Source organism: Momordica charantia (genome assembly GCF_013281855.1).
Source record: "Momordica charantia cultivar OHB3-1 chromosome 4 unlocalized genomic scaffold, Mcharantia_2.0 BLBB01000004.1, whole genome shotgun sequence".
Lineage (NCBI taxonomy): Eukaryota > Viridiplantae > Streptophyta > Magnoliopsida > Cucurbitales > Cucurbitaceae > Momordica > Momordica charantia.
Genome location: NW_028275162.1, coordinates 12,670,690 through 12,694,711, shown reverse-complemented (window position 1 = coordinate 12,694,711; position 24,022 = coordinate 12,670,690). Strand labels below are relative to the sequence as shown.

The 24,022-nt window shown below is 41.1% G+C and overlaps 1 protein-coding gene across 2 annotated transcripts; it reads right to left on the bottom strand.

Moving 5' to 3' along the window:
• Positions 1-254: 254 nt before the first annotated feature.
• LOC111023708 (uncharacterized) lies at positions 255-23,106 on the bottom strand. 2 transcript variants are annotated; one of them, XM_022301179.2, is made up of 2 exons: positions 21,322-23,105; positions 255-503 (listed from the first exon to the last, which is right to left on the bottom strand). In XM_022301179.2, exons 1-2 carry the CDS (start codon positions 22,905-22,907, stop codon positions 500-502), a joined length of 1,590 nt encoding a protein of 529 aa, XP_022156871.1. In that variant the 5' UTR covers positions 22,908-23,105; the 3' UTR covers positions 255-499. The 2 variants fall into 2 exon arrangements, with proteins under 2 accessions (XP_022156871.1, XP_087978610.1); XM_088122484.1 differs by lacking the exon at positions 255-503 and adding an exon at positions 888-1,114 and having other exon boundaries at positions 21,322-23,106.
• Between the last annotated feature and the right edge of the window lie 916 nt (positions 23,107-24,022).

Below are 24,022 nucleotides of genomic sequence, written 5' to 3'. Positions count from 1 at the left end.
CAATAGCTAAAATAAATCAAAACTAAAATTCAGAGACCAAAATAATATTTTAACATAAACGGTTTTGATTTATCTGGCCATTTTCTAATTTATTTTACTCCTTTAATCTTCCGTTGTACTCTGGCTGATGGTAGATTTCGATTGCCTAAGCCTAATGATTTAAAAAAAGCAAAGCATTCGCTATATACAATTATCATTACCTTGGACAGTGAATAACATTAAATTTAATACTCGTTTCTGGTGGCGATTTCAAATAAATAGAAAATTTCACTTTTATTTTTGAACGTAAAGTTGAGACCAAGCAAGACAGCCAGAACGAAGTTGAATGATCTTATTAAGAAACACAGCTTCAAACTCAACCTTCACCAAATACAAACCCATATCTCTACATTGTTCTTGCATTAACAACAACAGCATCTCCATGTTTATAATAGCCTTCATATTCACAATGTTCCACAACATTTATGCTCCTTCCCTTGTGCCAAACTTCTTACTTATTTTACCTGCCAAATCAACAATGCCCAAAACTTTACACAAAAGCAAAATTTTCGATGAACCAACTGTTCTTTGCAGATACTTTTCCAATGTATAAGGATAAATGTTCTTCAAGCACGCAATCAAGATTGATTGATCAGCCAGCATTAACATAGCAAAAAATTATGAATACCATAAGAATGACAGAACCAAATACAATTTTAGAACAATACCACCAAGTTAGAGTTAGATGGAACTTGGTATTATGGGCGGTATTCTTTTTGGGCTGAATTGGCTGATAATACCAAGTTTCATCTCTTAATGGTTACCAATACCCGATCAATTTGAAATCGATCGGCCCCAAAAGATTATCTACCCTCTTAAACACATCAGACTCCATAAAACTTTATAGCAAACCAAAAACGGATATGTATCATGAAGCTTATCATTGCTGACAATTATTATTACCATAAATTCGCTTCGCTTAACAGACCCAACATAGAGATATAAGAACTCTACTAATCTGGTCACCTAGAAGAACAAAATCTTCTCATTATGGAATCTCTCGTCTCTCTGCAGCTCTATTGAATCCATTCATCAGTTACCTCTGAATCTCTCACAGTATTTTTATCACCAGTGACTACAAAAATTCACCACTAGAGTAAAATGTAAAGTAAAGAATTGCGTTGTTTCATAACTCTAACAAATGTATTTTTCTCATGGAATTTTATATTTATATATGTCGTCAAGAAAACACAAAACTTGCCACCCTAAGCCATATATCCTCAACCAAGGTTTGGATCCCACCCTACTTGTTGAACTAAAAAAAAAAAGAAACAAAAAACTTCAAATCTTTTTACCCCCATAACAAGCACAATAGGAATGTGAATGTCTGTCGGAAAAATAATTACAATGGTAGGGTTTAATCACAAAATAACCTCCGATCTAAGAACTTGGAAAAATGGTCAAAAGGCCTTTACTAAGGATAAGTATTTGTTAATAATTTCAGAGAGAGAGAAAAAATCATTAGTAAACTGATTTGAGACCAAAAGGAAATAAATGTGGTAAACTGTACTCTTGGTAAATCAATATAATAACTTCGTCCAACCAGCAATGAGATAGAATATTACACCTTTTGGAGTCGAGCTATAGAATAAAAGGAAGCCAACTTTTCTGTGGCATTGTAAACTGTGGCTTTCAATTATGTTTTGTACAAGTATATTTACTTGATAACTTGTTCAAATCTTGGGGCTGCATATACCCCTTATTTTGTAATCTGGATTTTCCCAGCTTTAATTTGGCCATCTTTATGCAAGCCTTTTTGTACTTTCATTTATCTTTATGAAATGTAAACAAGTTTTTTCATTGGTGGGAGAAAATAATTGTTCCACCTGACTAAATTGCAACCATTCAAATCATTAGCACCTATCCGAACAAAGTTCCTAATTTTCCTTTCCAAAAAAAATGGCCACATTGGAAGGAATCTTGAAAATAGGAAGATAGATCAAATACCCTATCTAGAACAACGCTAAAAACTCCCACTTCAAAAAGCACCATATTCTTTCGCTTTGAGATTCTATTAAGAGCTTTTCCTCTAAGGAGCGACCTAGAGAGGATGGGTTACTGCCAAGCAGCATTCCCAAGTAGATGAATGAGGCCATTTTACATAACAGCATGCACCCCCCTTAAATGAGCTTGGTACTCAACCAAACCATCATCAAACGTTTATGCCCACTATTAAGCATTTAGACAGATTAAACTTGAAGCTGAAGAAAAGCTCAAAGCAAGTTAGTGTTTTGAATAAATAATAATCTTATTTGAAAGGAGAAAAGTAAGGAGGTATTGACAAACTGAGCAGGATTAATAGGAACCCTTCCTTCCTGATGAAAAGATCCCTCCAAAGACCCACTGGTCACACTCTTATTGAAAAGGCTACACTGATAGACTGAATATTATTTATCCACAGAAGTATAGCCAAGGGAAGAATTATAGAGCTTCCTGTCCCTCCCAAACCTAACCTTCAGTCACAAAAGCATATCTAACTTCCTCGACAGGCCCCTCTAACTAATTACATTCTCTTCTACTTTCCTTTCGTGCACAACTCTTTATAGCAGACCCATCGTACTCAAAACATCCACTGATCCGCCATTATAACAAGGCTATAAGCTTTGAAGGGACCTTCTGTTCTTAGTTCTTTTTTTCTTTTACTTTCCAATTTTGAGATTTTTACTGACAGATTAATACAAAAATCATCCTTAATCGAAAAGATTGCAAGCATTGGAATATGATTTCTCCATAGATAATAATTTGATACAAATTTCAATAGAACTTCTGTAAGGTACCTTCCTTACTATTTGATATTCAAAAGCATAGAGAAAACCCCTCTGGCATACAAAAGGCGCTCAGCCGTTTGAGAGAAATGGGAGCTCTCCTTCCCATGTTCAAATCTATAGGGCTCACTATTATTTATCAAAACAAGGGAGATTTTGAGAGCTTCCCAACTCTCCCTCAAGGACAGCCTTACAGATTTCAATATGCAATAAGACACCCCTCTCCTCAACAACATTCTATCTTAAAACCTTCCCTTCTCACGTCACAGGCCTTACACCTCATTCCCTCTAACTAATAATATTCCTAGGGCCCACAAAAAAATCCCCTCCTTATCGCTTACATGGTCCCTCCTATCTCACATGCTTACGTGTATTTAGTGATTTTGGGGTCTATCATTACCCCCACCCAAAGAGCCACCTTGTACTCAAGGTGGAAGTCCAAAAATTGAGAGGCAATGGTTGGTGCAAGCTCCCACGTAGCATCCTCAACAGATCCCCCTACAAGGCCTCCAGTTGTAAGGGTTTATACTAGAAGGGGCAGAGAGGAAATTTCCAATTAAGTTAGTTGTGTGTGAGGATCGTTGGTTAGGAGAGACTGTAGGGAAGGGAATATAGGGTAATCGATCCCTCAGAGAGGAAGGTAGGTTTTATTTGGTATTGAGGATAGTTATTGTTGTGAAGAGATTACCAGCCCTCTCGAATTGGCTGGGTAGTGTCGTTTCTTTCATTTTTGCTTTGAATTCCAAGAACTTGTAAGGGGATACCTAACAAATTAGTATCGAAGCACTCATCCTGGGGAGATTAAGCAAGATGGCGCAGAAGAAATGGGAGGAGAGGTGTGACGCGACCAAAGTGGAGATGATGGGGTCGAAGGAGATGATGTCGAGTGTACGCGATCAGGTGGAGAGGAATCAAAAAACCCTGGAGAAGTTCATGGTCGATCAAAAAGCAATGGAGAAATGGATGACAAACATCATAGGAGGAAAGTCTGGGCAATTGGATCGGCGATTGGAGAGGTGTCGTCATCGTGACCGAAAGGGCTGAAAGAGGTATCGAAAATCGCAGAGGCACTAGAACAAGGAACTGACCGAAGCAAGTTCAAGAAGGTGGAGATGCCAATATTCACAGGGACGGATCCCGAATCCTTGTTCTTCTGAGCTGAGAGGTATTTTAATATCCATAAGTTGACTAATGCGGAGAAGATGACGGTCGTGGTTATTAGTTTTGATGGTACTGTGCTCGCATGGTACCGATGGGTAGATAATCGGCAAAAATTCACTGATTGGGATGACCTTAAGACGTGGATGTATCGACGATTTTAGGCTGTCAAAGGAGGAAAAGCAATGCACACGTTTGCTATGATTAGCAAGAAAGTACTGTGACGGAGTTTCGAGAGCGGTTTGAAGCATTGGCGGCGTCGTTGCCTCAGATCATGGAAGAGGTTTTAGAGGGTGCCTTTCTAAACGGGTTGGACCGATTGTACGAGCAAAGATCCTGGCAATGGAGCCTAGTGGGCTAGATGAAATCATGAGGAAGGCCCAACTAATAGAAGACATCGACCTAGCGATTTAGGAAGCAGCAGTACCAAACCAGGGAGTAAGTGTAGGCAGTGATTTAAAAAGCGCGCCCTAGGCGCTAAGCGCACTTGTTGCGCCTCGCCTTGAAAAGGTGAGGCGATCTGAATGAGGCGCACGAAAAGCGCGCGCCTCATATGGAATGTCGAAGCCCATGAAGCGCGGGCTTCATGGACTTTTCTTTAAGAAAAAAAATTAATCAACAGACCCTACGTGGGGTGCGGCTATATTGTTTCAATTCTGTTTAAAAAAAACAGACCCAAGGGTTTCTGCGTTTAGGGTCTGTTTTTTTTAAACAGAATTGAAACAATCCAGCAGCACCCCACGTCTATTTGACTTTTGAGATTTTTTTTTTTAATAATGGAAAGAATCTCAATAGATTTATTTTTTCCTATTCGTATTCCTTCTCTCTTTTCCCATTCAATTTCGACTCCTTAATTGCATTCACTTAATCTTTTCCTATTCGTATTCCTTCCCATGCACGAAAAAAGTTCAACCGTCACAATTTTTTCGTATTCCTTCTCTCTTTTCCCATTCAATTTCGACTCTCTCTGCATTTCTCTAGTCTTTTAAATTTCCACAATTGGACTCTCTGCATCTATCCCTCTTTGTTTCAACTTTCATCTTTTGTAAGCGATCGTGACACTCAGCATCTCTCCCTCTTTGTTTCATCGTTTGTAAGCAGTAACAGTAAGCTCTCTTTTTCTCTGTTTCTATTCTTATCTCTCTGTATTTCTGAATTTTTTCTTCTCCAACAGAACTACAGAACAGTCATCTCTTTCCCTTTAGTTTAGGTTCTATATTTCTATTTTGATTTCTTAATTCTTCAACAGTCCAACTTTCCAACATATTATATTGATCCGAGTCCTCAACCAAGCAACTTTATCTCCTCTTCAAATTTACTTGGACTGTGGACAGTAAGCTCTCTCTCTTTCTCTATTATTATTTTTTTTTTGTCTCATTTTCTTTCCCTAAAACAGTACTAGAATTTCATTTATTTTTAACTATCGATTAAAATTTAGGATGTCTAACGAAGGCTCAAGAAAAGATCCGGCATGGAAGTATGCTACTTTGGCAAATCCCCAAGATATGATTGATGATGAAGATTACACCGAGGAGGAAGATGCAGATGGCTACAAGTCTAATGATGAAGAGAATGAAAATGATGAAATTGAAGGACTATTTAGTGATGATGAGTTTGACCTTTAGATTTTCATTTGGAACTATCATACTTATACTAGTTTAGGATCATTTTCATGTTTTTGTGGACAATTGATTCTTTATGCTAAGATCTATGATGTTTTCTAATCTTGTTTCGTTTTTATATGTTTTATATGTGTATATATTTTTTTTTTATTTGTTTTTATATATAGTGCGCCTCGCGTAAAAAAGCCCGCGCTTTTTTTTTCGCCTCGCGCTTAAGCTCCAGAGGTCTATTGAGCTTTTGTGCGCCTCGAGGTTTTTAAATCACTGAGTGTAGGTAAAACCACTCCTCCCTCAACGAAAACCCTAGCTAAGGTTTTCGACCCAGTCCCTACCCAGAGGGTCACCATTGCTACTGAAGGTACCAGTAGCAGTCCAGTGAATAGAACTGAACAATCACAGAAACATTTGACTAAGGCCGAATATCATAAACGGAAAGAGAAGAGGCTGTCTTTTCGATGTGAAGAGAAATATTCGATCGGGCATAAATGTAAGAACCCCCTGTGGTAAAAAATGACGAATCAATCAAGATGAAGAAGAGACGGACATAGCTGACGACGGACCCCAAGACTTCCGAAGAGAAAGGCAAGACGGTGGAGTTCATGGCCTTTAATACCATCGTGGGGTTCACTACTCCAAGAACTATGAAACTGGAAGGGGAGATACAAGGGCTCGAGGTGGTGATTTTAATCGATTGTGGTGCTACGCACAATTTCATTATGCACCATCTAGCAAAGGAGTTTAACTTGTAAAGGACAGACACAACCAACTATGGTGTGATAATGGGCACTCATCTAGCAATAAAGGTAAGGGAATCTTTTGGGGAGTTGTCCTTGGTCTTCCAGAAATAACAGCGAATGAGGTTCCTTCTGCTCGATTTTGGCCAGCTTAGATGTGGTCCTAGAGATGCAGTGGTTGAAGAGAATGGGAAGAATGAAAGTCGACTGGCCAATGTTTATCATGACTTTCAAAAGGGAGGGAAAGAAAATTCAAATGAAGGGGGATCCGTCCCTCACGCAGAAGGAAGTATTGTTTAAGAGGTTATATCAGGCTTGGGATAGTGATGATTAGGGGTTCCTAGTTGAGCTCTGAGCTTTGTCAACACTCTTGGAGAACCATGAGGAACAGAATGAGGTGCGGCCCGATCCTTTACCACTGTAGGTGAAGGAACTCATACCAGAGTACGCCACGATTTTTCGAGACCCAGAAGGCCTACCCCCTGTTCAAGCCATAGATCACTGCATACAGTTGAAAGAAAGGGAGCCACCCGTAAATGTGCAGCCCTATTAATATCCACATGCTCAAAAGGCTGAGATAGAAAGGTTGGTAAGCGAGATGTTGGCTGCCGGAATAATATGTCCCAGCATCAGTTCATATTCGAGACTAGTGATTTTAGAGAAGAAAAAAAAGGGAGTTGGAGGTTTTGAGTAGATTACAGAGCTTTAAACAACGCAGTCATGCCAGATAAATTCCCAATTCCAATGATAGGAGAGCAACTTGATGAGTTGTCTGGATTGAGAGTGTACTAAAAAATAGACCTTAAGTCCGATTATCATCGGATCAAGGTGGCCAAGGAGGATGTGCCAAAGACAGCGTTCCGAATGCACGAGGGGCATTACGAGTTCCTAGTCATGCCCTTTGGGCTGCCAACGCTCCTTCGATGTTTCAATCCTTAATGAACAGGGTTTTTCGACCCTTCTTACGAAACTTTGTACTTGTATTCTTTGATGAAATATTGATATATAGTCCAGCAGACCGGGAGTCTCACTTGACTCACTTGGATGTTGTGCTCAATATCTTACAAGATAATGGGTTATTTGACAATTTGAAGAAGTGCTGGTTTGTTCAAGAGAAAATTGAATATTTGGACCATTGGATTTCAGCTCAGGGAGTAGAAGTAGACCCCGAGAAGGTGAGAGTCACGCTGCAATGGCCACAGCCTACAAACCTGAAGGAGTTACGTAGATTTTTGGGACTGATTGATATTACCAACACTTTATGGAACATTATGGTACGTTGGCTGCCCCCTGACTCGGGTACTCAAAAAAGATGTGTTTGTGTGGAGCAACCAGGCCATTGAGGCATTTGAGAAAATGAAACGTGCCATGGTGACCCTCCCGTGTTAACACTCCCTGATTTCAGTGTGCCCTTCGTGAATGAGGTTGATGCCTCTAGCTATGGGTTGGGAGCAATGTTGTCACAACGCCAGCGACTGGTAGCCTTCTTTAGCCACACGCTCTCTCCATGACCCCAATCAAAATCAGGGTACGAGCTTGAGTTGATGGCTGTAGTTATGGCAGTGCAGCAATGGAGACCCTATCTCTTAGGCCACCGGTTTATTGTTCACACTAATCAACAAGTGTTGAAGTTTCAGCGCGATCAAAGGGTAGTCTAGGCTTGAGTATCAGAAGTGGGTGCCAAAGCTCCTCGGTTATGATTTTGAAATCCAGTACAAACTGGGCTTAGACAACAAAGTCGCGGATGCCTTGTCCCGTATCCCACCGATTGGGCAATTAGCAACTCTGTCAGCCCCCACATTGTTGGATGTTAAAGTGATCAAGAGAGAAGTCGAGGCATACCCTTACTTAGCAGCCGTAATAGCCGAATTGACCAAAGGTGAGAATGGCAGCCGTAGTCCCTGCACCAAGGGGTATTGAAGTATAACAACCGCTTGGTGTTGTCTAAAGAATCTATATGGATTCAGCAGTATTGCACATGTACCACGACTCAATAATGGAGGGCATTTGGGGTTTCTTTGCACCTATAATATAAACGATTAATAGGGGAGTTGTATTGGCAAGGAATAAAGGGAGACGTTAGAGCATACATTTGCAAATGCCCAGTGTGCCAGAGCAACAAATCCTTCGCCACTACACTAGCCGAACTCCTACAGCTCCTTCCTATACCTGATCGCATACAGGAGGATATAGCAAAGGATTTCGTGGAGGATCTACCCAAATCCAGCAGCTACAACACGATATTGGTGGTGGCGAACCGCCTAAGCAAGTACGATCACTTTATTCCCGTGAATCATCATTTCAATGTCAATTTTATAGCCACGGTATTCATAAAAGAGATGGTTCACTTGCATGGGTTTCCCCGATCTACTGTGTCGGATAGGGACAAGGTTTTCGTAACCCATTTCTGGTCAGAACTTTTTAGAGTGCAGGGCACGCAACTCCGCGGGAGTACGGCATATCACCCTTAGACCGCTGGACAGTCGGAAGTGGTCAACAAGTGCTTGGAGACTTATCTTCGATGCTTCTATAATGAGACACTGCGGTAGTGGAGTCAATGGATATCACGGGCAGAGTTCTCGTACAACACCACCAACCATGTCTCCATAGCCACAACTCCATTCCACCTACTGTACGGGCGACCCCCTCCACCTCTCATCGGGTATGGTAGCCAGAGGACGTCCAGTGCGATGCTCGACCAGCAGATGGTTGAATGTGACACGATGATTGACCGTTTGAAGGGGCTACTGGGACAGGCACAAGAACGCATGAAAAGGTACACAGACTTAAAGCGGAAGGACTTGGAATTTCAGGTAGGGGGTTAGGTCTACTTGAAACTTAGACTGTATCGTCAGAAAATTGTGGCTAAACATAGGAATGAAAAACTGGCTCCCAAGTACTTTGAACAGCAGTACTGCGAAAGCTTCACATAGAAATGATCCAACACCTCAAAAGTCATCTCAATGTTTCCCGATGGCAATTTACACCATCTGTTTTTGTGCTTTAGACAAAAACTCCTTCAAAGTTTGCAACACAATATCACGTGTCAGTAGTAACGAATCTACCTCGGTCACAGTAGAATAATTTAGTTCATAAGATATAATTTTGGGTGGCAGCCACCTATACACCACTTCAAAAGGTGTCATGCAGATAGAAGAATGATAGGAAGAGTTATAACGAAATTCATCCCAAGGAAGCCACTTCAACCATTGCTTTGTTGTGTCCATTGTAAAGTACAGCACGTTTAGGTTCTAAACCTCACTTTACCACTTTCGTTTGCCCATCAGTCTATAGGTGATAGATTGTACTCGAAACAACTCCTCCCAAAAAAGGCTAGTGAAGACGTTATCTCTATCTAACACAATACTACACGACACCCCCGTACAAGTGTACCACTTCTCGTACAAAAATGTTAGCAACTGATCTCATCGAGTAAAAATGCTTAAGAGGAAGGAACTGAGCATATTTTGAGAGGCGTGTGCCACTACTAGGATAGTGTCGAATCCGTCTGACTTGAGCAATCCCTCCATAAAAAATCTTCCCAAATTCTGGCAATGGTTGAAGGAGATCTGCTAGTACAAAAGATAAATATTTTGCTTGTTGGCAAACCACGCAATTAGCCACAAAATCCGAATCCGAGTTTTCGTACCCTTCCAATAGACTTCCCGAACAGCCTGTTGATAAGGCTTTAAGGCTCCTCTGTTGCCTCCTGTTGGGCTGCCATCGAATTCCTGAAGTAACAAAGGAATGGTAGTTGAAGTAGAATGTAATACTATCTTACCTTTGTATAAAAGTAGATCATCACGAATGGTGTAGCCTGGCGAGGCCTCCCTACCATCCTTAATGGCTTGATGAATTTCTTGAAGAACAGCACCTCCATCCACTTGTTGAATAAACAAAGCCACATATACTTCTTTGGTAACACTTAAAACACACCTAATTCAAGAGTAGTAGGTAGGCGAGATAATGCATCTGCAGCTGTATTATCCATTCCACGTTTGTACTCAATAACAAAATTCATAGTCTAGTCATTTCGCTATCAACGTTGGTATTCCCCCGCCACTACCCGCTGGTCAAGTAATAATTGCACACTATTCTGATCTGTTCGCCCCGTAAATTTCTTGCCCAGAAGATAAGGCTGCCATTTCTGCACGATAGAGAGAATATCCATTAATTCACGCTCATAAAAGGCTTCGATGCGTTGCATGGGTGGCAACGCTTGGCTAAAGAAGGCAATGGGGCACATATCCTGCATCAGAACAATGCCAACACCCACACCGGATGTGTCAGTCTCGAGCACAAAAGGTTGTAAGAAGTACACTGGTACATTCATCATCGCTTTCTACAATTGTTCAAAAGCCCATTGTGCATCCTCATTCCACCCAAAATTATCTTTTTTTAGTTGCTAAGCTAAAGGAAAAGCGATGGATCCATATTTCGCTACAAACTTCCAATAATAGCCCGCTAAACCCAAAAAACCCGATAGGTGTTTAATTTTTTTGGGTGGGCCAAGCCCTCATCACTTCCAATTTGGAAGGATCTGCCGCTACCCTGACTGCTAAAACCAAATGGCCAAGACACTCAATTTGCTGCTAGCAAATTGACATTTACATTTCTTGAGGTTAGCCACCAATTTATTGGTAGCTAAAGCTTGCAACATAGAGGCTAACTGGTCCGCATGATCCTTCAACTTGGGGATGTAAATCAAAATATCATCAAGGAATACCAGCATGACTTCCACAAGAAGGACTTAGTACATCGTTCATGATATATTTGAACATGGAGGGGGCATTTCCAAGTCTGAGAGGTATGACCAGGAACTCATAATGGCACTCATGTGTTCTAAAGGCTGTTTTGTGCACGTTATTCGGGTCAACCCGAATTTGATGATAGCCCGATTTTAGATCGATCTTAAAGAATCTACGCCCCACACAACTCATCCAGCAACTCATCAACCAATTAAATGGGATAATTATTAGATACGGTAGCGCAATTTAGTGCTCTATAATCTGTACAAAACTACTAAATTGCCATCCTTCTTCTTTTCTAACAACGCTGGGCTAGAGAACGAACTCTTACTTGGTTAAATGATTCCAGCCTTGAACACCTCGACCAAACGTTCTATTTCATCTTTCTGAAACTGAGAATAACGACAGGATCTCACATTCACGCGTCTAGCTCCCGACAATAGTTCTATGGCGTGATCCCTACTACAGCTTAGAGGTAGATGGTGTAAAGGCTCAAAAACTGAAGTTAACTATTGAAGAACCTCGCGAACTTTTCATGGTAGTTCCGGCCATTCACTTCGGTCACTACTCCACCACTAAGGGGGGTTGTGTTTCAATAGGGTCAATCCCTTCAATCGTGCTCAGCTCAATCAAGCCCCTTGTTTTTCGCCTTTTACGGAATGCATCATTGATTTAAGGGAGACTTGAGATTTCACCCAGCTGGCGATCTCCTTTTAAATAAATGGCCCAATAGCCGATTCGAAAATTCATTTTAGACAAGCGCCAATCACATTGCACTTTTCCTAAACTTATCAACCATTGCACATCGAGTATGACATCTGCACTGACCAAAGGAAGGAATAAAATCACTAATTATAGTTAAATTAGAGATAGTAAGGACCACAACCTTGTACACTCCATTGGCGCATACAGTATCTCTAGTTCCCATAACGACACCATAGTTTGAAGACGGAGAAGGTATTGAAGGTATTGAAGGTATTGTCAACTCTCTTACCACCTTGTCGTAGATAAAATTGTGAGTTGCGCCGCTATCAACCAAAACAATGACTGATTTTCCCTTGATTGTGCCTTGAACCTTAATGGTTTTCGACGTATCGAGCCCCACCATCGCTTGTATCGATAACTCCACCTTTGTCGGATTAGCATCAAACCTGAGTTCCTCCTCCACAGATGTCGCCTCCATTTCATCTTCTTCATCGAGACACAATAAAACTTGTAACTCTTTCATTACAACGATGAGCTGGGGTGAATTTCTTGTCACACTTGAAGCAGAGACCCTTCACCTTCCGAACCTTGAGTCGCTGTCTGAGAGACACTTGAACGTGCTCATCGCTAAACCTTTTGTCAAATTTTCACAAAGAGGCATGATGGAGGTAGAAAAAGCAGTCGACCGATTAATTGAAGATTTAATGAAATGGTCCGAGCGGTATGGTTCGAATTGCTGATTTGGATCAAAGTTTAGGACTAGGATTTTCATTCTTTTTCTGAGCTCCCCACACTATTTTCCGACAAGCCATCCCATTGTCTTACACGATTTGGACCATAGTCATTTTAGCCTCCAAGCCCATAGGTTTTAGAACCCTCAGCTCCTCTTGCATCTCTTCCGTAAGCCCACTTATAAACTTGCTCCAAAATCGATTCAGGCAATTCTTATCTATGCCGCTAACTGCTCGAACCTCCAGCGGTAAATCTTCACCATGAAGTCCTATTTCAACACCATAAATTGTACGTTCATATCCCCATCTTTGATGGTCAAAACCAATCCAACAATTGCTCACAAAATTCTTCCCAGCTGGTTATCAGGGTCCTACTCTCTACCAACTGATGCCACCATAACACTTATTCTTCCAAAAAGAGCATTGCCGCTTCTGACTTATCTCATTCCGATAAGCAATTAACAACGAAATACCTTTCGACGCGATGCAATCATCCATCCACATCTTCACCTTCCTCTCCCTTGAAAATCAATACATCCAGCTTCCAAAGTCGCGTATCAAAGAGGGGAACCAGTGTTTTTAAAAGCTAGAGGCGCACTAAAGCGCAATAGACCTCTGGAGCTTAAGCTCGAGGCGCAAAAAAAGTGCTGGTTTTTTTTCGCGAGGCGCACTATATATAAAAATAAATAAAAAATATATACACACATATATAACATATAAAAGCCAAATATTATTCAAGATCAAATATTATAAAGAGAAAAAGAGAGACAGAGCAAAGGTTGAGAAATCACAGAGAATGAGACTTGGGAGAAGAAGCTTGTTTGGAGTTTGGAGTTGAAGAAAGATAGGGAATGGGATGGAATTGTTGTGTGGATGTTGAGAAATTAAAAAGATGGAAAGCTCTGCTTGTGGAGGTTTTGTTACAGAAAAAATATTTCCTTCCATGTTGAGAAATAAAAAATATGGAAAGCTCGGCTGTGTGGAGGTTTTGTTATAGAAAAAATATTTACTTCCATGCGAAGGAAGAGAGAGAAATCACAGAATATGAAAGGTTAAATGACTATTCACGTAAATGGAAGGAGGGATAATTGAAAAGATTGTAGAAAGACTGAAATCTTTTCCAAAATGAAGGAAAAGATTGGAAATTTAAAAATTATGGGCATTGGGCCCATTTTGAGATTTAAAAAAGAAACCCTAAACGCAAGTTTAGGGTAATTGGGGTTCTTTTTTTATGGTTTTACAGAAGCCCCTGAAGAGCTACGCTTTGCACTTCGAGGCTTCGAGGGAGGCACGCGCTTAAGCCGCGCCTCCTTCATTTTGCCTCACCTTTTCAAGGCGAACCGCAGGCATTGCGCCTAATGCCTGGGCAAGCACGCTTTTTAAAACACTAAGGGGAACTTCTTGATCGAGTTACCCATACCGCTGTTGGTTTTGAAGCTTACTTCTTTCTCCTTCGCTTCCACTCCAATAAGGTCTTTTCCCTTATCAGTTCAAGTTCTCTCCGACGACTCCACATTCACTACTCCCCTCATCATTCCTTCCAATCTCTTGGCCACCTTTTCTAATCCTTTTGCCAGCTTCTGCTCAGTCGTACGACCCATCTCTTCTTGAAATTACAATAATCGCTAATCAATTCGATCTTCTTTACATGTCTGCAAACCCGCAAAACTCTCCTACCGCATTCATTCTAGCTTCCATCTTACCCACCATCCCCTATCATGGATGGCTCTTATGCCAAAATGATAGAGCTCACTATTATTTATCAAAACAGAGCATCAAAACAAGGGAGGCTTTGAGAGCTCCCCAATTCTCCCTCGAGGACTCACTGAGTCAGTGAGTCAGTTTGACTTCCTCTCTGGTGGCCTCCTTACCCGACCCACTCCAAGCTACGCCTGCTGCCTGCTGCCTTACAGATATTAATATGCAAAAAGACACCCCTCCTCAAAAACACTCTATTTTAAAATCTTCCCTCCCTTACATCTCCCCCTCGAACTAACAATATTCCTAGGGCCTACACAAAACCTCCCGCCTTATTGCTTTCATGGCCCCTCCTGTCTCACACGCTTACGCTCACTCTATTTTTTTTTTTTTTTTTTGCAAGAAACAATTTCATTGATATATGAAATTACATGGAGGCCATATAAGGGAGTACAAAAGCCCATAGATGGGTTACAAAAAGCACTTCCAATTGGACAAGAGGGAAGTGTAGCTATAGTAAAGAAAAGTACGAGAAGTTTTACACCATGATATAGCTTTAAACACTATAGCATCAAAAAAACGATCAAAAGATTGTGACTTGTCAATGAAGATCCTTTGATTTCTTTCACCCCAAGTAGTCCACAAAAAAGCTCGGATGAAATTTGTCCATAGTTGTTCCTTTATGTTTTTGAAGGGGTGTCCCATTAAGGTGGCCTCAAGGAGAAGTTTAGGGTCATTTGGTAATGTTGTGGACCAACTAAAAGCCAAGAGGTCCAAAAATCAGAAGCAAAAGTATAGGAAGTGAAGAGATGTTGTTGAGATTCCATGCTGTTCTTGCAAATGATACACCATTGTGGAGAAATAGCCATAAAAGGGAGTCTTCTTTGTAGCTTATCGTTGGTACTGATGGCTCGGTGACTAAGTTCCCATAGGAAGAAATTCACTTTTTTAGGGCAATTTCCCTTCCAAATAATGTTGTATAGGCTAGTTTGTGGAGCTTGGTTGCTATGTGTGAGGTCCTTTGTGAGGGAGCTGGTGGAAAAAGAACCATTTGTTTCTAGTTTCCAGTAAACAACATCTCAATCTGTTGTTAAATGAATCTCTGATAGCCTAAGGTTAAGATCAGCCCATTCAATTATCCCATCATCTTTAAGGTTCCGCCTTAATCCCAAATTCCAGGAACCTGTAGATTCGTCCCAAATATCAGAGATTGGGGCGTCCTTTCTTGTTGACAAAGCGAAAAGGAGGGGAAAGGATTGTTTAAGAGGCAAACTATTCAGCCAAGGGTGATCCCAAAAGGAAATATTCATTCCATTTCCGGTTTTAAAAGGCCAATCGGTCAAAAATCAAATTTTGCATCTTTCTAATGGCAGCCCATGGGCTTTTAGCAGAAGGTTGTGATGTAGAGTTAGGTTTGAGATTCCATGATGCTTTACCAAATTTTGCCTCAATCACCTTCATCCAAAGAGATGCTTCCTCTGTAATGAATCTCCATATCCATTTTGCAAGGAGGGTTCTGTTTTTCAGCTTCATATTAGCAATCCCTAGCGCCCCCCCCCCCTATGGATTTGATGCTGTATAGTGTCTCTTTTGATGAGATGTAGTCCACTATTGCCTTTGTTACCCTTCCATAGAAAACTTGTGTAGGTGCTGTCCAAAGTATGTGCTACTTTTGATGGCAAAGGGAAGAGGGAAAGATGGCAAGTAGGAAGGTTCGATAAAGTGGCTTGGATGAGAGTATGTCTACCGCCTTTGGAGAGATAGGAGGATTTCCATGATAGGAGACGTTTCTGAATTTTCTCAATCATTGGGTCCCAAAAAGAGAGAGACGTCCTGTCACCATTGAGCGAAAGCGTTTTGCTTTAGCCATAGACCATAGATACCGTGGTAGCAGAGTAAGGATATCGGAAACCACAAAAGACCGAGCTGTCTTTATTTCACTACACTGGTCATCTCTTGAATGGCTGAAGAACGTCTTCTCCACCCTCCTCACTGCTCCATTAAACCAAAAGTTTTTCAAGGAAACACACATCGATGACCAAACCATTTGGGTAGAGAAGACATTCAACAGAAAGGGTACTATAGCTGAGTTAGCCAAACTGGACAACAACGGAGGTTTAAACAAACTCTTTGTCCCTATTGGAGATGAGAGAAAAGGTTGGAAGACTTTTTATAACCTCCTAAATGGTTCAACGGTTCAAAAACAACCCCTGACTCCTCACATTAAACCCCCAACCAACCCCTTTGACCCACCACCACCCACTACATTTAATCAGCCTCCTACCTACTGTGATGTCCTAAATAAGGGCAAACAACCAATTGTCGATTTAACACCACACCCACAGCCTAAAAGGACACAGAATACGCCTACATGCGACTATGCAGAAGCTGACCTTCAGCTGGAATCATCCATTATTGTTATGAGGAGACATTTACATGATGATTGGTTCAAAATTACAAGAGTCCTAAGAGAACACATCAGTTTTTACTGTACCCTTAATCCTTTTACAGCAGATAAAGCTCTACTTCGATGTGAGGGTAGAGAACAGAGCCACATCCTCTGCGGCTTCAAAGACTAGAATAAGGTCGGCAGCTTCCACCTGAAATTTTTTGATATCAGCCAACTTGACCCAAATCTATCTCCTAATGTAATGGAGGTTGAATAAAAATCCGGAATCTTCCTCTGGATAAATGGGACAAAGTACCTTGAAGCACATCGGAGATGCTTACGGTGGTTTCATCGAAATAGCTAAGAAAACCCTATCGAGACTTGACCTGATGGAAGCAACCATTAAAATCAAGGAAAATCCATTTGGATTCATCACTGCAGAGGTATGTATTCATTCATCTCCCACAAACCTTACCAAGGTTCAGATTGACCCTTTCTTCCATTCAGAAAATTTTATAGGCTATGCCTCCGGAATCCATGGAGTCATACCCACCGGAAAACACACTGTTCCGGCCCCTTCTTGCCTCTCCGACGGACTGTTGGGAACAGAACCAGCTGTTACACAAAAAAGGAACTTCTCAAACCTTGAGACAGAAAGTTCTCTGCAGATTGACCTCTCACGTACCTGTACTGACACCGATGGGCCCCACCTCCTGCTTCTCTCAGCTGCACCAAATGACCCATCAACATCAAAGACAAAACCAAGCCTCTTGAGACCCGCGCCACCCTACCCACCCTCTGATCATTCACCAATTTGTCCATCCATTAATATGACAGGGCTACCAAACCAAAAAACCTTCCCCTCCCAAGCAAAGTCTCTGTCACACGACCTACCCCCGTCAGCCCCTCAATACCCATTAGAACCGATTATTGACCACTTTAAAGATCTTATACCTATATCACCTCCTCCCATACAGACATCTCCTCTCCCCAACCCAACTCTTCTACTTGAAGGGCCGAAACTAGCCGTTAACATTGAGGAAAAGCAAACCTTCCTTATTCCAGGTACAAAACAGTCAACAAACTCCCCTGTTCTTCTCTCTGAATCTGAACAAGGTTTATCTAGTCCTTATCCCCTTACCTCTGAACCACCCTCCCCAATCTCCCATGCACATACAACAGATAATGTGGCCCATGCTTCCATGGAGAGCACTGACAAACAACCTCCCCCTTGTTTGTTCGACCCCAACATCCACCCTTCAGAGTATCTCCAAGTGGTAGCACCTTGGCTCTGTACTATGGGAATGGGCATTTTCCCAATCCCTATCAAAGTCACAAAGAAGATGCTTACAAACAGAAAAGAGAATCGGGGCAAGAGGGAACTAGCTGGACTTTAATCTTCCATAAACTACGATAAACCCTTCCCTTATCTCACTGCTGGTGGGTCTACATCTACTAAATGATCATTCTCTCTTGGAATGTCAGAGGTCTTGGGTCATGGGACAAAAGAGCTATGATCAAAAGCCTCATTACCAACCAAAATCCTACCATTGTCATCCTCCAAGAAACGAAATTAGAAAAGATTGACCGTCTCACCATTAAATAGTTGTGGAGCTCCCGGGATATTGGGTGGACACCTTTGGATGCATCAGGCTCATCAAGGGGTATTCTTATTATGTGGAACGACCCATCTTTCCATGTTTCTAACATCACTGCGGGACTCTACACTTTAACCATCCTTATCACCTTTACTGATGGTTTTAATTTCTGGCTTACAGGGGTCTATGGACCATCTAGAGATTCTGAAAAGCCTCTTTTTTGGCAGGAATTAACCGATCTCTCTTGTCTATGCACCGTCTTCTGGCTTCTTGGAGGGGTTTTTAACTCCATTAGATGGTCACAAGAGAAATCAAACTACCGCCGACCGAACAGAAATATGAGTTGCTTTAACTCATTCATTGAGAACGTAGAGCTACAGGACATCCCCTTGAAAAATGGTCTCTACACATGGTCGGATTATCGAGACAGCCCTACCCTTACCTTGATTGACAGATTCCTTGCTTCCGTGGATTTCCTCCCAAAATTCCAGAATGCATCGGTTAAGAGATTAAGCCGCCCAACCTCAGATCACTACCCCATCCTACTCTCTTTTGGCATGGCAAAATGGGGCCCATCTCCCTTCAGGTTTGAAAATGCTTGGTTACAACATCGATCCCTTAAACCTTTGATCAAATATTGGTGGATTAATACCCCTCTCAGAGGATGGCCGGGTCACGGTTTTATACAAAAGCTAAAGGGGTTAAAATCAGTTTTAAAGTTATGGAATAAAACCACTTTTGGAAGCATCACACAACAAAAGAATATTCTTCTTTTTGAACTTTCAATCTTGGATAGTATAGAAGAAGAAATGGGTTTCTTGCAACCTGTACAATCCACACAAAGGAGATCCATCAAGGCTCAACTTCTTTCCACAGTGGCAAAAGAAGAATCCCTTTGGAGACAGAGATGCAAAAACAGATGGCTACAGGAGGGTGATCAAAACACTTCTTTTCTCCATAGAATTGTGGCGGCTAAAAGGAGGAAAAACACGATTTCTGAAATCCTCTCTTCCGAAGTCACTAGCCTTTTTGAAGAAAATGAAATTGAAAAAGAATTGCTTTCTTTCTTTGACAGGTTATACACCAAGAAGGAAGGCATAAGGTTTCTTCCAACCCCTCTAGAATGGAACCCAATCTCCGCACAACAAAGTGCCTTTATCGAACAGCCTTTCACGGAGGAAGAAATATGGAGAGCTGTAAAAGATTTGGGATCAAACAAGTCTCTTGGTCCTGACGGTTGCGCTCACTCTATTTTAAAATCTTCCTTCCCCACAATAGCCCTTACACCTCATTCCCTCGAACTAACAATATTCCTAGGGCCCACACAAAACCTCACACCTTATTGCTTTCATGGCCCCTCCTGTCTCACACGCTTATGTGTATAATATTTAGTGATTTATCAAAATCCTAACACAAAAGACAAAAGATACCTTCCTAGCTAAAGCCATCAACATATAAGCACACCCCAAACATTTGACCTTCCAACTAACTATGGGTAGGGGAATTTCTATCCTTACGTCTTCCTAGCATCGGTATTGATAGTATGGGCTTCACAGTTACAAAGGACACCCAATAGAAAAGTACAAACAGCCCAACCAAAAACCAAAAATACAACAAACACTCTTGGTCCAAACCAAAGGAGACAGGATAGCATTTTTTGATAGGACACGTGATAACCGACACGGTAACCATAAAAAGCCATTATATATTCAGCCTAAACCTACCAACAGCCCAAATGCCAAAGAAAACATCGCCAAGGAGCTTGGAACAGCATAAGCTAATTGAGTCATAAACCAACTATTTTCTTTTGAGATGCTTAAACAACCAACTAAACAAACAAAATTATTCCTAACCACCAGGACCTAAACCTAATCCCACCAAAACAAAACAAAAGCTTCAGAACTATTGTTTCTTCTTGAAGGCTTTCTTATACTTCAACGAACTCTTCTTTTTTGCATTATCCTTTCCATTAGATATTGGAACCAAACTTATTCCAGATTTCTTAAAAAAATTAGCACCCTCTTCCGTGTCTAGAAGAGAAGAAATGATTTTGGCATTGGGTTCCACATTGCTAAGACAAAACAAGAAGCGACCCTTCATCCACCCTAAGGGTATTAATTTAACGATTATCACTTACGTCTGAGCTATCTGAGAGACCACAGAAACCATCTCTATCCATATTCCTCAAGTCTTGATGTTTCCTTTTTCCAGACTGCCAGTGGCCTATACTAAGGTGGAGAGGTTGGTGAACTTCCTTCCTTTCTAGCCTTCCTATTTCAATAAACTTGAATTCCACCGAGAAGACTATTTCTAATAGTTATAAGTTAAGTAACTGTTACCCACTTGACTGGCTAAAAGTTTGATTTCCTTCAGTTTCTTGCGACTTCTTTTCTTCAATTAATTCTTTTCTATTATTTATCCATCGTCCTTTTAACCTAACATACCTCTTCATTAGAAACTTCCTCAAAAGTAATCAACTAAGGAGGGTGATTTTCATCTTGTTGTATATAACTGTACTGTATTCCCTCAGCACCACCTACTATTCCAATTCACTTTACATGGGTTTCGTGGTGGAGTTTTTAAGCATATCTATTACCATCAAGCAACAAGGAAGTTTGTCAAGCAGGCATGAAAAGAGATGTGCCAAGTTTGTTGGATAATGCAAAAATCTTCCAGCGAAGTAAATAGTTAGCTATATCACCTATGGGACATTTTGCAGCACTACCTTTCACGCATTTAGTGGGGAGAATATTTCAATAAACTTTATGAAGGAGCCCCCAGTGTCTGGTTGGAGGTGATTTTGGTGGTACAAGACCAGCTACGTACGCCCATTTCATTGCATCAGAAGCAACCGTTTACAGTAAAGATAATACATCACAGAACTTGTACTGAATCAAATTTTAGTTGGAAGAGGTGAAACATTTATACAGTACTTCTACCCTGAGCATTACTCCCTCTGGATTCTTAATGCACCACTAGATATAGCTTAAAAACAAAAAAGTTACTATCTAAGGATTTTTCCAATCAAATACTCCATCCAAAAGTTGTCAGTTTATATTGTAGTGCAAGCTCAAAAGTTAAATATCAAAAGGGAAACTTAGATAATTAATAACAGAGAAAATCATGATGCATACCTGCCTCCTTTGTTACTGATCTCTTGAACTCCATTCATACTCAGACCAGAAGCTTGCAGGGGAACAGCACATGAGCCAAATGCGGCGTTTGAAATTACTGGAAATTTTTCGGAACTGCTAATTAGAATTGCAGCAGAGGACGACGGAACACCCAAGCACATTCCATCAACAAGAACATTAGATTTGCAATCGGGCATCTTTTTCAGTCTTGTATTTCTCTTGCTGTACTTCAACAAATAGCGTTTAGTTGTATCTCTCCTCCTATACTTAAAGAAATAGTGATAGGGCTTTGCAATGCATCTCTCATCCCTGGGCAGAGCAAATATATCTTGTTTGAGTGACGGTTGAGGCTCAGAGCATAACCTATCACAATCACAACCCCAACCCGAACTCGTTAATTGTTTTGACCTGTGCCTGAGATCTTCTTTTAATGGAAATTCCACATTCTCAGACTCAGTATCACACGTTGCCTGGCAAGCATTGCCCTGTATAGATATAGGATCTTTACCAACGGATTCTTGATGATTAGATTCTGGCGAGATGTGATCTTCCGCCGTCACTGAAGGCTCAGAAGCAACATTATCAGGAGAGTTGCGTATAGTGTTATGTATCAAAACTTGAGGGGTTTTTAAGCAATCAAATTCCTCGCTACACAGTACTCCAACTGATGGATCGCCGTCATCCAGCATATTCTCAAAGGCCATGTAGTTCGAGTTCACCGAACACAAATTCCTGGAAAGCCTTGGAGAACTATTCATAGATCGGTGCAACTGAATTGCCAACTCTGCATCGTCGGCAGATTCTCCAGACTCTTTGGCAGCGATTTCTTCCCTTTGGGCAACCAAATTTAAGGTATCGCTAGCCAACTCGGCAGCCCTTCTAGCTACAGCAGCCTTTTTGAGCGCGTGCTCCCTAGCCCTAGACGCGGCGTCAATTTTCTTCTCGGCCAAACAATTTGCATCCTTCACGATTTCACCCAAGGATTTGCAGTCTCCGCCCGTCGAAACCTTAGAACTCTTCAAATCCGAAACATGAGTATTTGTTCTCCTAATTTTCCTACTTTTCATAATCGCCCTTGCTGTCACAATTGGTTTGGGAACCCAACAATCAATACATACTGAAAACTCAGAACCCGAAGAGGAATATGACCAAGGAGCAACTCTACTAGACTGGGAATAACATTCCCTGTGAACCCGACGGTTGCACTCGCAGCAACGAAAGCAATCGCCTCTCGAGTCGGCAAAACAGTAAGAACAAACCTTGGAAGATTCAACAAGAGAAAAGCATTTCTTACAAAGAAGAACAATTCGCCACTTGCTGTAGAGGGAATTGAGCCTCGAACGGCCGTCAGCGGCGTCAACACGAATTCCGCAAGCATGACATTCCGAGAAGTTAGGCAAATCACGAGTTTTCTTCGGGAGAGAGGGGAGTGCGGGGTTTGCGGTTTGAGGCGCGACGAACAGAGTCGGGTTTAGAGGAACCGAAGACGAAGAAGAAAGAGAAGACGGCGGCAGAGGCGGTGGTCGTCGCCGTCGTCTAACGAAGGTTTTGTGCACTTTGTTTACAATTTGAATGCCGGATTCCATCGAGAAGCTGCGTTCGAATGGAAATGCGAGGAATTCATGGGCGTCGCGGTATTTGGGAACTTGGAATTAGGGTTTACAGCGGCAAAGATTTATACAATTTGGGTTTGTGCCATAGTAGGAAAAAGACGGCGAAGATATCGCCATTGGAGAATGGAGAATCTTGGGGCCCTCTGGTTCTGTCCCTTGTGAAGTCTTGGTCTAGTTTTATACCTGCGTATCTTTTGCTTTTTTGATTTAACCAACGTCTTCTCTTCTACTCCCTCGTCCATGGATAAATGTTTGACAAGCCATTTGGGTGTGACTTCTTTACATAACATTTTAGAGAAATTTTAAAATTAAAATTCTCTTTTTGTCCTCAAGTTTCAAAACTTAACTTAACTTAGGACTTCCAAAATAACTCTAAATAGTTCTAAAGTTAAAGTATTGTTAGTTTTTTTTTTTTTAATAGAAATGTGATGGGGCTATTTTAGGTGTATATGTGGAATATTTTTAAATTTTAAATTATTAGAAAAATTAAATTAAAATTTAAAATTTTCTTCTCTCTTACCCTCCCCTCTCTTTCTTATCTCTTTTCTCTCTCCTCCTCTTATATCTATCAAGGTTTTTGTCCCTTTTCAACTAATCTCGTCGTTGGTCGTCCCATTCTTGACGGTTCGCTTTCTCCTTTCTTTGACTTACTTTTCCTTCCTGCAAAACACTCCCCGTCGCGTGTTTTTGTGCTCGTTGTTGTCACCCTAAATCAAAAATGAATGTGCCTTCACCTTCGTTTCAGATCTAGGAAGGAGACCTCTAAACAAAGGAGTCTCCATTCCAAGCAAATTTGAAATGAAGGCTTTCACCTTTGTTCCAAGTGAACGAAGAGGCTTCGTTGATGAGGAGGGATACCCAATATTAGGGAGGAGGGCAACGCTGGCGACATGGTTTGCGAGAGGAAGAGTGAGGTAGTAGGACATGGAGGAGAGTGGAGGAGAGAAAAGGTGAGGGGAGCAATTAAATTTTAATTTTAATAAATTTTTCTATATCAATAATTTAAATTAAAAAGTATGCCACAAATACACTTAAAATTATATTGCCATATTTCTATTAAAAAAATTTAATAATGGTAATTTAGAATC